This window comes from Carcharhinus amblyrhynchos, chromosome 12, assembly GCF_965287045.1.
Source record: "Carcharhinus amblyrhynchos chromosome 12, sCarAmb.v2.hapA, whole genome shotgun sequence".
In the NCBI taxonomy this organism is placed as follows: domain Eukaryota; kingdom Metazoa; phylum Chordata; class Chondrichthyes; order Carcharhiniformes; family Carcharhinidae; genus Carcharhinus; species Carcharhinus amblyrhynchos.
Window position 1 is genome coordinate 56303352 of NC_137335.1, and position 14952 is coordinate 56318303.

General features: G+C 39.7%; 1 protein-coding gene across 2 annotated transcripts in view; it reads left to right on the forward strand.

The window, feature by feature from the left end:
* Positions 1 to 658: 658 nt before the first annotated feature.
* kcnh1a (potassium voltage-gated channel, subfamily H (eag-related), member 1a) overlaps positions 659 to 14952 on the forward strand; it is a 242971-nt gene continuing 228677 nt past the window's right edge. For both annotated transcript variants that reach the window (XM_080200569.1, XM_080200568.1), the window contains exon 1: positions 659 to 817. In XM_080200569.1, coding sequence (XP_080056695.1) covers positions 745 to 817 — 73 coding nt within the window. In that variant the 5' untranslated portion in view covers positions 659 to 744. The remainder of the gene's footprint in view (positions 818 to 14952) is intronic.

Below are 14952 nucleotides of genomic sequence, written 5' to 3' on the forward strand. Positions count from 1 at the left end.
ATGTATTTGTGAGGGAGAAAACAGGCAGCACCGAGGAAATGCAGGAGCTAAGTTTTCAATCATCTTAGCAACTGGTGCATCTAATGGGATGATGTGGAGATGCCGGTGTTGGACTGGACGTGGGCACAGTAAGAAGTCTCAAAACACCAGGTTAAAGTCCAACAGGGTTATTTGGAATTACAAGCTTTAGGACCACTGCCCTTTCACGACTCACCTGTGGAAAGACTAGCGCTTTGAAAGCTGGTGACTCCAAATAAACCTGTTTGACTTTAATCTGGTGTTGTGAGACTTCCATCTAGTGGGATATAATGAAAGGTGGTTAGATTTGGGACCAAGTGAGAGACTCGACACATTTGTAGGAGATGCTGATACGTGAAGTGGTTTCGTGGCGGACGTGGAGCACACACTGGAGGGGACCGGGGTGGGGGTGCGGCGGTGAAGTGAAATACCGACCACTCCACTCCGTGTTGCATTTATTGGGGTCTGGGGCGGGGAGAGACGGCGCGACGCGCATCCCTCCTCATGCTCGCTCCCGTGCGGAGCGGCGCGCGTGCCCGCGGCGTGTGAGAGGTGGGCGGTCAGAGCGGCGGAACGAGGAGGAGAGGAGGGGAGAGCTTTGGCTGAGCTCGGAGCTGCACGCACTGCCTGCGCCGTTACCATGAGCAGGGAAGCTCGAGAGCTGCAGCCTGCGTCCCGCTCTCCCCAGCACTGCAGCACTGCCGCCAAAGCCACCGAGCAGACAGGATGGCGGGGGGAAGGAAAGGACTTGTTGCCCCTCAGAACACTTTTTTGGAAAATATTGTCAGGCGCTCCAATGGTAAGTGGGAAGAGGCTCCCAATCGGTGCTCTTAAAAGTTAGTTATTTTTTTAAAAAAAACAGGGTTGGAAAGTGCAGTTTTGTTATTTTTATTCTCAGTAATGACAATGCTGCTGAGTGTGGGTCTCTCACCCTTCGTGAACTGATGAACAAGTGCCCCAGAGAAGTCTCATCACCGCTGCTCCTAGTTACTGGAAAAATGAAATGTTGATAATGATTTCTATTCCAGTGTTGGTACACCCTCGGTTGTACAGGAGGGTTGCTGCCCATCTTATGCTGGGATGGCAGACAATACAAGTGCAGCAACTGGATTGAAATGCCTTGACCTGAATTGTTTATCTCTCTCCCACCAGCACCCCCCCGCCCTCAATCATCCCCAATTTTTGTCACACCTACCCTGCTTCCTCCATCTGAAGATCGACAGCCCTGTAGCAGAAACGCTTTTAAAAAAACACCTCGAACGGATTGCATGTGCATCCTGCAGTGTTGATGATCGGTGAACATTCAATGCAGCAGCCAGCCTCTGCAAACGCTGCAAGTTTTTTTTTGCAGCCGAAAGATGTAAACTCTCTCCGGGATGGGGGAAGGAATGCTGCAAGCTGTGAATGTTGGATGTTCGAAATATTAAAAGAAAAAAATAGATTGAAACATCTCTCTGCTTTCCATATGCGACAGAATAACATGGGTCTGATTTGGTCACCTCCCGAAAAGGGGGATAAATATTTTTTGGCAAATCCCATGCTCCAAGACGCTGTAATTTGGACATCATAAGGTTGATTTTCTCTCTTATTTAATCCGCTCTAAAGCCCACTTGGAGAGAAAGCCCCCCTTATAGGATCAGAGTCAGCACATTTGGTAATTGAGGAAATCGAGCGGAGACAGGGACATCTTTGAGCCGATCTTTTATAATGTTGGTGTAGTGTGAGTATGTGCCGTAAGAAAGCGAATACTATAGAAACACGTTCAATAGACAGCGACACTACACCATTAAACCGAAGCACTGTTGTTATTAGGTGCGAGTCATTTCGGTTTCAGTGCGTTGATTTTTCGTTCGAGGTTTTCTGTGCCATGGAAGGAATTACCAGATAGTTTTAAAAGAGAAAAAAGAAACATTGCACAGAGATCAGATAATTCTAGAAATATTCATGCGATCTTGTCTCAACTTCGAGTTATTTGCAAATGAAAATAGTTGTTTAAGGTGAGCTAATTCAGGGGATCATAATACTCATTTAGAGTATGTAGTTCAATAATCCTTTTGTATTTTGTTATGCTGACTCTTTATGAAACTTCTCAGCCACAGCTCAATAGTACGTTTTTAAATGCTTTTTTGTTTACACAACTATCTCTTAGAGGCACGAGCTTTCTGTACAGTTTGGGGCTATATTTTACAAGCATCATCTCACAAGGGTATCACGCAAATTATGTAATCTTAAAAGCATATGGATTATCTCCGATCCACGTTCAGAAACTTAGAATATTTGCAGATGATTGGGAAACCCTTTTGATGATGCTCATGAGAAGGACTCTTCAGCTTTGATTCTGTTTTCTTTGCCTCATTGTTAGTCAGCACTGAGATTCTGATCCAGTCGAAATCTAAGATCAATGGGGCACTTGAGTCCATTGAAAGATCAGATACAAATTTAGCGTGGGAAGAGTTTGCCGAGGAAATATAAGAGATAGTTTTGTCCCATGTTTTTACGCACTGCTCCTCAGTGATATTGGGTTTGTTTGCGATGTGGCTACAGGTATAGGTATTAAAATTTGCTGTGAAGGGTTTTATGAGTAGATGTTTTGCATTATTGTGCAAATTGTTTGATATGTTACTGAATCATTATTGCTGGCTTTATTCCTGAGAATGGAAGCAAGAGCTGAGAACTGAACTGAACTTTTTGTCTCATTTGGTGTACCAATTCAGGCATAGAATTTGCTGGGCAATTCTCTGTAGCTATAAGTCAATTAATTCAGATTTCACCACTTCCATAATATTTTAGGCGAGCACTTTTGTCCCACTATTTGTGCTATGGTAATTCATGTTGAAGGTTTGAAGTTTTAGGGATGACTCTTAAGTTTTGGTATTGTTTCTAAATTGGGAAGCAAAATCATTACTTTTTTGCCCCATTAACTGCGTCGGGAATTAGCAGGCTGATTATTATATAGAAGTGATCTGATTGACAAAAGAGAATCAATCAATGATAAGGTCACATTCCTGGCAAACCAGAAACAACACAGTGTAAGTTCTTAAACAAGACCCCGGAGATTCTGTTTGCTTTTGTCTTGCTGACTAATAGCTGTAGTGCGAATGCCAGCATGTTTGACACTAGACTGGAGCATTGAGCTGATTGAAGGATTTGGTTGAACTCCATGCTTTATTCAGCTCTTCATCTCCTAATCCACAGTATAGTGGAATGTCTGTCATATCCTTAACTGCTAACATGCCAATCTAAATTATGGTTTACTCAGTCAGACTTTGTTTAGGGTAGCACAAGCATTTTTAAATTCAAAAACTAAAATTAACATTTTGCTACCTTGTCTTTTTATAGAAAGAAGTGGTAAACCAGTGGCAGTTTGTATAACTGGTCTACATTTGAAAAAGATAAATTCTATAAAGGTTTTTCCTTATTGGAACACAGTCAAAGTTATTGACTTTATAAAGTAAATAAATCTACAAAACTCATATTAATATCATTTCAGGTAATTGCATATTGATTTACTGTTTGTTAATGGGCTGCCTTTATAAGTTATGATTGCCTCATTCTGATTAAAAAAAGTAATTAGTTCCAGACTAGACAGAAATAAGTTGGTGATTTTCAAACATTCATCATGTTATCATTCATTGGATTATTCATTGATCCTCTTTTGTTAGTTGGACCACTTCTATATAATAATCAGATGATATTGAAAGAGAGAGGTGTGGTGACAGAAGGTGGAACAATAAACAGGAATTAAACCATGGCATACATTCTCTGAAGACTAAAGTAGCAATTTTCTGTTGAACACTGATAAAGACCAATTGTACAGACACTGTCTGGACGTGATGAGTTCTCGCATTCTTTTGTTTCTCTGGACTAATAATTTATGCTGTTGTATTGTTTAATTCAGTGATTCTAAGGGTTTATCAGTTAGGTAATGAACTACTGACACAATTAGTTAAAGTAACTATTTTTATAACCTTTCTGCGGGCATCTTCAAATATCAATCCAGTGTAATATTTGAATGCAAGTATCTACATTTTGCTGTAATACTTCCTGATACTCCATATTCAGTCAGGGAAGACCAAAATGCCAGAGCCTATGTCCTAATCTGCAAAAAGTTTCACATTATTGTCATCTCTGTTTCACTAGCTCCATACCTGGGCAAATTGGCCTTGCCTCATCTTATTTCCATCAGTCTCCTCCAGTATACACTGTTATATCTGTTCTTTACTCAGCACTCTATGCAGTAGCCTACTCCTTCAGGTAATATGAAGGTGAAATTTGATCTAGTTGTATCCTTTATATGGGCAGGAAATTGGGCAGAGAGGTCCAACCTTTTGAAGAGCATCAGAAACATATTCCCCTTGATGTATTGTTTCTGCTGATCTAAAGATGCTTTTACATTCAATCCAGAAACAGCTATTAGGCTTCTTGAATGAGTGCATATGCTACCTAACACCCACTTCAGAACCCCTTTCCAAAATTGGTCAAAATCTAGCACATCTTGCACTTTGGAAGTATGGTTCCATAGAGGTCTAGTCAGTGAATCTTTAACAGAACGTTGGAAATCGTTGACGAACAGGTAAGTTTGTTTCTAGTAAATTTTTAAAACCAAACGTTAATTTGGATTCAGGAAGAGCTGCTTTCCAAGTGACCCTCTCACTCCCTTAGAACCCATCAGAAGGCTATTTTCAACATCACAGTGGCCTGACATTTACCTCTGCTTTACTGAAGTGCTGCCCAGGAATGGGCGGTTGGTGTCCACAGCTCTTTGGACTTGGTAAAATGAGGCCCAAGGCCCCATTTGACCTGGTCTTGGACCATTGTCTTGCAGGAATCATTCCCTGCACTAAGTTCACAGTAACTTAGCGAGCATGAATTAATTTCTACTATTATGTTTCTGCCCAGTGATTACACCTGAATATTTCCCTCACTGCCATTAAAATACTCTTTAAAGTTCATCTCTTTAATGGTGCCTTCATCCTTACCAGTTTTTTTTTCACCATTTTTCCTCCCCGATTGGGATCTTCTTTGATCCACCATTCTCTCAATGTATGGGGAATATAGTAGAAGTTGTTTTTCCCTCTGATGTTTGCTTTGTCAAGAGTTATATTTACATAGGGCAATCTTGTGTACCTTTTCAGTAAGATAAATGAAGTAGGACAACATATTCCCTATCAGGTCAGTCACTCAACAATGGGCATGAGAGGATTGGATTGAAAACGAAGTGTTAACCTTCTAATCTCAAACTGTGATGTTTGTATTTCTTGTTCTGTAGTTGATCAGATATAGCAATTGTTTCCACAAACTGGATAGCTTAGAAGTTTTACTTTGGTCATGATTCCAAATGAAATCTGGAACATCAGTCACTTATCAGGTCTTCACAGGGATGGAAGAGGTGAAATTACTATTCCCACCCTTGGAATGAAACACTTTGACTATCGGAGGGAATATGCTACCCTGCAGCAGTGTCTTTGCTGTTAGTTGAAATTATACCAGGCACAATGGAATGCTGAGTTCATGCACTCGGATGTATTTACAGTTCGCTACTGCCCTTCTGAGAATTTTTTGATGTTTGTAGGGAGTGGTTGAGAGTGTCTGCTTTCTCCAACATTAAAAACATGAAAATAAAGCTGCTCTGATGCTCAACAGATTGCCAAACCGTTCTATGAAGTCATGGAAATACAAATCAGAGAGGTATTAAAATCAGAGAGGGTGGCTGACGTACTATCACACAAAATCAAAATTACCCATTTCCCCAATTCCTATTTACCGTTCAATACAACACCAATCGTCCTGCCATTGTTTACAATGTAAAATTTTAACAAGGTTCAACTGAAGATAAAGCAAGGTTTTCTTAAGAAATCAGTAGTCTAGATTTTGCTGTTAAAATACGTGGCCATATTTGTCATGCCATTACACGATTAGTTTTGCAAATTCAGCATTTTCTGACTGCTTCACCAATGAAACGTATTATGTATTGTTAAGTTGCTGTTTTTACATATTAGATACAAACTAAATCTACTACAAATTTTTAAGGCTAGTAATTAATTACAAGTATAATTACCCCTTTAACAATGTGATAAGTGTTAATGATGGCCAAACAACCTCTGGAACTTGAAATAATAAGTCTGGTATTTCATTCTTTCAGATTGTAAATTATTTTTTAAATAAATTCTTTAAAAATGTCTATTTCTCCCTGTCTAATCTATCTTTCCCTTATTTCTCCTCTTGTAGCTGACTTTACATTGAGTTAACTCTCTTTAATTCACTTTCTTCTCACTCTTTCTGTTGACATCCTGGTACAAAGAAAGGTTTGTATTTCTATAATGCTTTTCATAGGCACATGATGCCCCGAAGTGCTCTACAGCCAATGAAGCACTTGTGAAGTGTAATCATGATTTAGTGTAGGAATCCTTAAGACTCATTGGTCGAGGAGATGTCCTGTTTACTGAAATCCCATATCCCCTATTTCTCTTGCTGCCCTGTTATCAACTCGCAGCTTAGGGGAGGGGGGTGCAGTATAGTGGGTAAAAATGTTTTCAGCTGAAGTGTGCCAGGGCAAATCTAACTTACAGTTTATGCTGCTAGATGACTGCTACAGTGAAAGCTGGTTTCATATAATTCAGCCATCTTACTAGACAACACTAAGGATGGTCCTAAGTTCTGATTTATGAGAATCAGAAAAATATTACTTTCTAATAATAAATATTATTTTGATATGTAACCAATATCATAATTGTCATGTTGCTTGTGTATGTTTATGAGACTATTTAATAATATCTTCTGCAGGCTTCAGATAATCATGCACTGCTTTGGAACAGCATTCATAACACAATAATAGCTCAATGTCAATACCTGTGGTTCATGATCTCATTTATTGATTTTAACTGTGATTAGTTTCAGGTTTGCTGGGCTTGGGCTGAAGATGGCTCTGTTGCGTGCTTTTAATAAATAGGCCAATTTATCAAAAAGATTTGCCAGTTGATGAATTTTGTTTAGTCTCTCAGTTCTGTTGCAGTGTTTTTCAATGCCTTCGCGACTCACCATATGTGACTAATTTGGAATTTAGATGTAGCTAATTACAGTTCTGTTAGTAAATAGAAAATGAGTAATGGACACTATTAGGTATGTGATATCAATACTTCTTCGTGTACTTCAACATTTTTGTTAATTTAGTAAAATAGTAAACAAAAAAAAGTATGCGAGCATGTTTTCATTGTTGTCTTGATATGCTTTACGTTTCTTGGTTGCTACTTTTGTTATCTGCTGAAAGTGAGTGCAACATGGATGGAACTGTTCTGCATCAGAACCATGGTAACACCAGCAATATAGTATGGAGAGGAGGGGAATGGAACAGTTGGATTTCAGGACCATGTAAGTGTCAGTAGTACAGTATAGAGAGGGGAGCTATCAACCAAAACAACTACTTGAGACCAGCAGAAGAGAGCAAGCCCAATAATAATTACTCCAACAGGGCACATCATGGCAAAGGGCAAATACCAACCAACTACGTTATGGATTGAGAACAGAGGTGGTTGTGGCATATCTTGTGCATGTCAACAGTTTCAGCATTATCTTGGTCAAAGTCAAAATACTGCTTGCAACTGTTGGACAAAACATTGAACTTCAACAGACATGTGGACTGATAAATCCATGCCAGAATTATAAATGTTCTTAAAAGAGAGTGCAAAGTTTTGTACTGAATGGTGGTAGATATTTAAGTAAGTACACAAATGGAGTACATCTGCTTGTATTGTGGTTGAACAGTTTTTGAAGTTTAGTGCACATGGCTAATGATGTTATAGTATTTGTACCTGTGGCTACTTATTGATATTGTACGACAACAGTCTATGGGATGCAAAAGGAGTCTTTAGACTAACTTTTGAATAAGAGAATTCCCATGTTAAGTGCTATGAAATTCTAAAAACTTTAAATATTTCTTACAGTTGTCACATTTGATGTTTAATATATAGATTTATATGCAATATAAGCACAGAAGCAGATCATTCAGCCTAAGCAATCTGTGCTGTTGTTCATATTCCATATGTGTCTCCTCCCATTCTATTTACATATTTTCACAATATCTTTCTATTTCTTCTCTTATACTTAGCTAGTTTCCTTTTGAAAGCATCTAAGCAATTTGTCACAGACACTTCTTATGGTAGCAAGATGCAGTGGCACAACAGTATTTTTGCTGGACTAGTAATCCAGGGACGTGGGGTTCAAATCCCACTGTGGTGGAAAGTAAAATTTGAATTTAATAAAAATCTGGAATGAAATGTCTAAAGATGACCATAAAACTATTGTTGTAAAAACCCATTTGGTTCATTAGTGTCCTTTAGGGAGGGAAACCTGTCATCCTTACCTGATTGGTGACTCCAGACCCACATTCTTAATTGCCCATAGGGATGGGCAGTAAATGCTGGCCCAAGCAACAATGCCCACAACCCAGAAACAAATAAAAAAAAACACGGAGGCAATTCTCCCATCCCGGTGCGATGACTTTTTTATTGTGGCAGGCTGGGAGATTTAAGTAATGCTCGATTAATGTGACTCACACTGGGTGCGCTAACCTGAGCATGAATCCCAGCGCCGGATTTCCAATGCCATCAGCTCTGCACCCGAAATAGCCACAGAGCTGTATTATATACGCAAGACCAGTTTTAAATATAGTTAGTGGGCCTGGGACTGAGATCTCCAGTGATCAGGCCCTGGATGGGGAGGGTGGGTGGGGGTTGGGGTTGGTGAGAGGGGCGGCGTTGCATTGTGATCGAGCTGGCCAGTGATCGGGAGGCTGGCAGACTGGGCCACTGCACATGGGCCGATTTCCTCTCTGACAGATTGACGCATGCACACTGGCCCGCTCAGCAGTATACTGTCAGCCTCCTGAGTGGGAGTAGGCTCTGCCCACAAATGTTGCGAGTGATTTATGATTGTGACTCCTGAATGCACTGAGTGTGGGAGATTCATTTTTAAACTCTCACTGAAAAAAGTGTGATTTAATCCAGTTTTCACGTGAATTGACACTTTGAATATTTTTGGGAGAAATGCCTCCCACGTTATGACAACTTTGACTAAATAAAATTTTCTTTAGGTTCTATTGCATGTATTAGGAGCCTGTGTTAATTCTGGATTTTTCTGCAAGTGGAAACGTTCTCTCCACTTCTACCCTGTCTAACTCACTCATACTTTTATAGATCTCATCTCATATTGTTTCATTAAAAACACAGAGATAGAAATATTTTTCTGTGAGCCACATTTGATCTGTGGCTTGACTACTCCTGATACATACCATGCTGCTTCTGCTGTTTAATAGACAATGTATAATAATCATCACAAATTACAAACTTACTTGAATATGACTACAACATCCTGTCTTTTCTAAAGAAAAATAGCTCACCATCTGAATATCCTGGACTTTGGCTAGTCTCTGTTCCTATACTTTGTATTCTTCAGTCAGTAAGCTGACTTCACAAGTTTAGACACTGGTTGCAGTGACACTGATTTAAAATAAACAAAAAAATGCTCCTCCACAGAAAGCTGTCTCTGGTGTATAGGACTACAATTCTTCATGTCTTTGTAATGTATAGGATTGCAGTGCCCAGGAACCATTAAAACCAGGCTCTAGTTCATTTTCAAAAGAAAGCTAGACTTGCTAGTCACTGCTTTAACTCCGTAATTGATTCCAGCACCTGCCACCGGCTCCTCCAGTTGTATCTCTGTCTTTATGGTGGATGTCAATAGCTAGAATGAGGGAGCTATGGATTTTGCGGCAGTGGCCAGCTTTCCTCCTCTCCAGAGCGTAATATACTGCACTCATGAGACCAAAAAGACATTAGAAGATGAGCTAGCAGTTTATATGACCAGTAAGGGTTTCCATTCCATTAATGTGATCACCACAGAAGGATAATGCAAGTTTGCAGCAATTTTGTTGGCATCTGCCACAACATTTGTGATTTACATTGACCCTTCATCGAACATCAGAGAGTGGCTGACGTAAGTGAAAGGGATATTTCATTGATACTTTGCTGACATTTCTTGCTTTCGTCACATGCATGTACCACAAAACTACAATCAAAGCCTCTGAACCATCAGGAACGTGACACGTTTAGTGAGTTGTTTCAGCCTATTTCTGAAAAGTGTTAAATCTCTAAGCATTAACAGTGCTTGCTGTTCCCTTTGGGCCTTCAGTAGAACTGCTGTTGGTCATATGAGGACCTGTCAAATGCATGTGCCTGCTGACATCTGGAAGCTTGAATCAGCTTTATGGCATCACCAATGGTATTGGTTAAGGGGCCAAACCTGCTGACATTTTCAGGGTGGATAACTTGCGTTGCTTCCATTGTTGATCTGGCATCCTCTTCAGTTTTGGGGCTGATCACTTCCACTGATCTCCGAAAGAGCAGTTTGCAGAATGACACTTTAGAAGCATCTCTCTATTTGTTCCACCAACGTCCCTGAGGTAGATGCCTTCAACTCCAATACGGAATACAGAGTCCAAAGCCTGCATGACACCCATTTAATCTTCCATCAAAGCTGCAAACTAATGGGACCATTGAGTGGTGCTGTGAGGGCTCAGCTGCACCATCCTTGAGATGGTTAGAATTTAAGATACTGATGACATGACAGGCTCTAAGTAGACTGCTCTGTACTTTCAGCTGTAGTGGTGAAAATTCTTTGTAGATGTTACAATATCTGATAACGAGCAGTTTTATTCTCATTGTTTGGTCTTTGAAGTCCACATGTCAGTTCTCCTCAGTAATACTCACCAGAAACATATCTCGCAGCAGGATTTCCTACTTGATCAGCTGACACTATGGGAAATGCAATTTCAGGCAGGTCAATCAGATTGTGCATCTTAAAGTGAGATTGTATTCCCTTCAACCAGATATTGCTTTGGTATGATGGAGGAAATAATTACTTCAAAATATCTCGCTTGCAAATCCAATGCCCTATTGGATCTCCCTGGAGCTCGTAAATAATGGCAATTCCAGTAACATCACTCCCAGCTTTTAGAGCCTAAGTAAATAGCACCAATTAAATCAGAAGTGCAGCCAGGCTAAGTACAGGTCTTCATTTATTCTTCTCTCTCAAAACTTACAGTCCATTCTTCACTCCCCATGACTCATGACTATCCTCTCATCTCTGCCATATCACTCACCATCAAGTAAAGAGCACTATAAATCACCTCACATTTCTAACACACTTTTCTCTCCTTTGCTCATTTCATTCTTGAAACTACGAGCAGTATTTTGTTTTTGCTGTATCACTAACTTCTCTAACTGCACTTTCTCACTTCAAATTCCACATTAATTTTCTTCTTCGCCAATGTCCTTCTGAACAGCTGTTGCTCAACTGTGTGCATGTGCTGTGTGCATCATCACCAGCTGATCCCTCTAGCTTATTTTATAACCCCAGCTGAGCTGCTAGTCACTGTGTTGTTGCTTGGGAGTGATGAAACCTGTGACGATGCCCCCTTAGAATGCCGCTTTGAAGTATTCATCCTCTGTGTGTATAAGAGTCATGGGGTGTGGAGAATGGACTGATATGTGTTGAGAGAGATGGAGAAATGAAGACCTGTACTCAACCTTACTGCTCTTCTGACTTAATTGGTGCTACTTTCTTAGACTCTAAGACCTGGGAGTGACGTTACTGGAATTGCCATTATTTAAGAGCTCCAGGGAGACCCAATGGGGCATTGGGGGGAGGGGGGAGGCCTGTGGATTTGTAAGCAAGATATTTTGAAGTAATTACTTCCTCCATCATTCCAAAGCAATATCTGGCTAAAGGGAATACAACCTCACTTTAAGAGGCGCAATCTGATTGACCTGACTGAAATTGCATTTCCCATAGTGTCAGCTAATCGACTGGGAAATCCTGCTGAAAGATATGTTTCTGGTGAGCTAAAAAACCCTTACCCTGTTTTATAGTGTTGTGGGTAAGTTTCTAATTCACCCTGCTGCCCCTTCACCAACAATTCTAAAATTAAAAGTGATCTGGATGTTGGCTATGTTTCTGTGATCTTGATACATGAGAAATAATCAGAACCTTCTATTATGCTCTGGGCATTTTTTTCCTTGGTTACAGTTGAAGTAACACACTTTTCTATAAATCATATTAACCTTCTTATGGTTCTTGTGCTTGAAAATATTTTTTGCCTGACTCAGAATTTTCTGAGAAATTCTTTCCCTTTCATCATTTCAATTATTCATCTTTTTAGATAGCGCTTTTAGGTATATAATGTACTTATAATTTTTAAATTTTAGTTCTGACTAATGATTCACCTCATAAACTATATAGAGGTCAAGTAACAGAAGATTGAAGTACAATGGTCACAAAACTGAGCTCCATAGTGCCCATAGTTTTAGTACAATGCGTGCTTCTTTTGTACCAAAGTGGCATCTGTGCCTTTCATGTTCACTTATTGCATGGCTGACTCCAAACGCCATCTTGGTGCGGATATTAGGATATGCTAGAACTGTGTCGAGTAGGCAAATCGTGATGTTAACCAGCATGTAGCAGTGGTTTTACACCAACACTGCTATTTTGTACCTGGCTGATCTAATTAACTAAGGTCTTCTCAATCTTGCAGTTAACACTTCAGCAGCAAGAGGATCAGTGCTGCTTAAATGGATCATAAATAACTAGTTCTTGTTAGTTGTTGATTACGTTCTGCTGACTGTATTTGTGAAGGTGCTGGGTGTTTTAAGCAGTTGGTTGTAGTTGATATATTCTGTAGGGGGTGGTGCTGCCCATGGAAAAGCTGTTGTTGTGACTGCAAGGGATCCCAGTCATGGGTCTATATTTACAATCTCCTTTGGGCTGCTGCATGAAAGGGAGATAAAGCAGAGGCAGCAAATAAAGAAGCCAAGCTGCTCACATGGTGAGGAGGAGGTCGGGCAGAAGAGCTCGACATGAAGCCACGCCCGCCTCAGAGTTTCCAGGAACAACCCTCTCTACCTAAGGCAGGTTCATCGTCTGTGTCTTCTGAAGGATGTACTCACTGAACTCTACCACTTCTACACACACACACACAGACACACACACCAACACTTTCCTGTTCTTGGGAAAGTAGTACAATTGAAACTGATGATTTAAAGATTGCATTTTACCGTGACTACCAACTTTATCCAATTGCAATTATACTGACATAGTAGGTAGTATTCTATGGAACTGTAGTGCTGTTAATTGTTTGCTGTACCCAGCCATAGTTTTGTAATGAATCACTGTAATAGACTAATATCAGAGATTTTAAAATGTAGCTTTGGCTCTAATGTATTATTAGAATCATTAGGTGGAAATTTTAGAAACAACATCTGTCTACTGAAATACAATCACATAACTTTCCAAGGAATAAATTTTATCATTAATGTATGTAGCCTGAGGTTAGTCTTTAAAAATGATTCCAGAGTGTATCAGGTTCAGTTCTGTTCACATTTTCTTTGTGCAAATAACTTGGCACAACACCGTAAGGTTTTGTATGGTTCTTCTTGACGTAGCTTTCTTCTTACAAATATTTATAATTTTTGGGGGATATTTATATGAAGGCACTGTACACTGATACATCCGTTGAAACTATTGTCAAAGTATGAGCCAAATGCGTTAAAGAAACATAGATATATGATGAGACAGAAGTGGGCTATAGATAATTCATCATACAACTTCAGAGAAAAGAAAGATTTGTTTCAGCCAAATCAACATATATTGGCCCAGAAGTTCCTGTCAAAATAGATTGTTATTTATATGAAGATTGTACTGTAACTTCAGGCAAGAGCAGATGCACAGTTAAAGAAGAAAGTCCAAGCACTGATGTCCAAAATGTCTTGGGTTGCTCTTTGCTTTGTGAAAATGATACTTTGCCAACTGGCTAATCATGTATTGAACATAATGAAGTCTTGAACTTGCATGGTAGTTATGAGCTTTACTCAGCACAGAAAGTTTGAGTTGTTCATTTCAGTCTAAGTCCACTTTTGTTGCCTCATGAGAAAATGTTGGACAAACAGGGCTTATTACCACTTGAGTTTTGAAGAATGAGGAGTGAATTGAGTGAAATATATAAGATCCCAAATGGTCTTGACAAGGTGGATGTGGAAAGGATATTTTCTCTTGTGCGTGAACCTGAACTAGGTTCCGTTATTTTTTTAATTTAGGAGCTGCCCTTTTGAGAGAGAAATGAGAAGAAATCTTCTCCCTCAGAAGGTTGTGCAACTTTGGAATTCTGCACCTCAGAAGGTGGTGGAGGCAGGGACCGTTGAATATTTTAAAGTGGAGATTGCTCCTTGTTAAGCAAGGGAATCAGTGATTACCGGGGGATAGAGGAGTGATTATCGGCGAGGTAGCTGGAATGTAGAATTCGAAACACGTACAGAGCAGCTATGATCTTATTGAATGGTGGAGTAGGCTCTAGGGGCCTACTTCTGCTCCTCTTTTGTATGTTCATATGTAATAGATTGATAAGTGTTAATTTCTGCCAATTTCAATTCCTTTTTCATTGTTTTAGGGATTTGAAAGAAACATTTTTTCTATCTCCTAATCCAGTCTTTCATTTCCTCTCATTATTTCACTTTCTCTGTCTGATGTGACAGTGAATTCTAATTTACACTCTGTGGTTTACACACTGTACCATGCATTTCACAATACTTCAATCTGATTGGTTTAGGAGATGGATAGTTGTTTTTGCCCTGTTCACACTGATCCCAAATGACCTGAAGAGGGTGCCGTATTATTTACTTCTTCCACTTTTTAACAGCAACTTCCTGTTCAAAGCTTATTGAAATTGAACAGGCAGAGGCAAGTCTTATTAATTGGGTGGGGGACAGATGTCATATAGTGATAAGCAGGGCAAGACCTTGCAAATAACCAGGCAAGCCAGGGTTAGTTGCATTCATGTACAAGTAAAATGTATTTGAAATAACAGAGATGAAGTATGTATTTATAAAG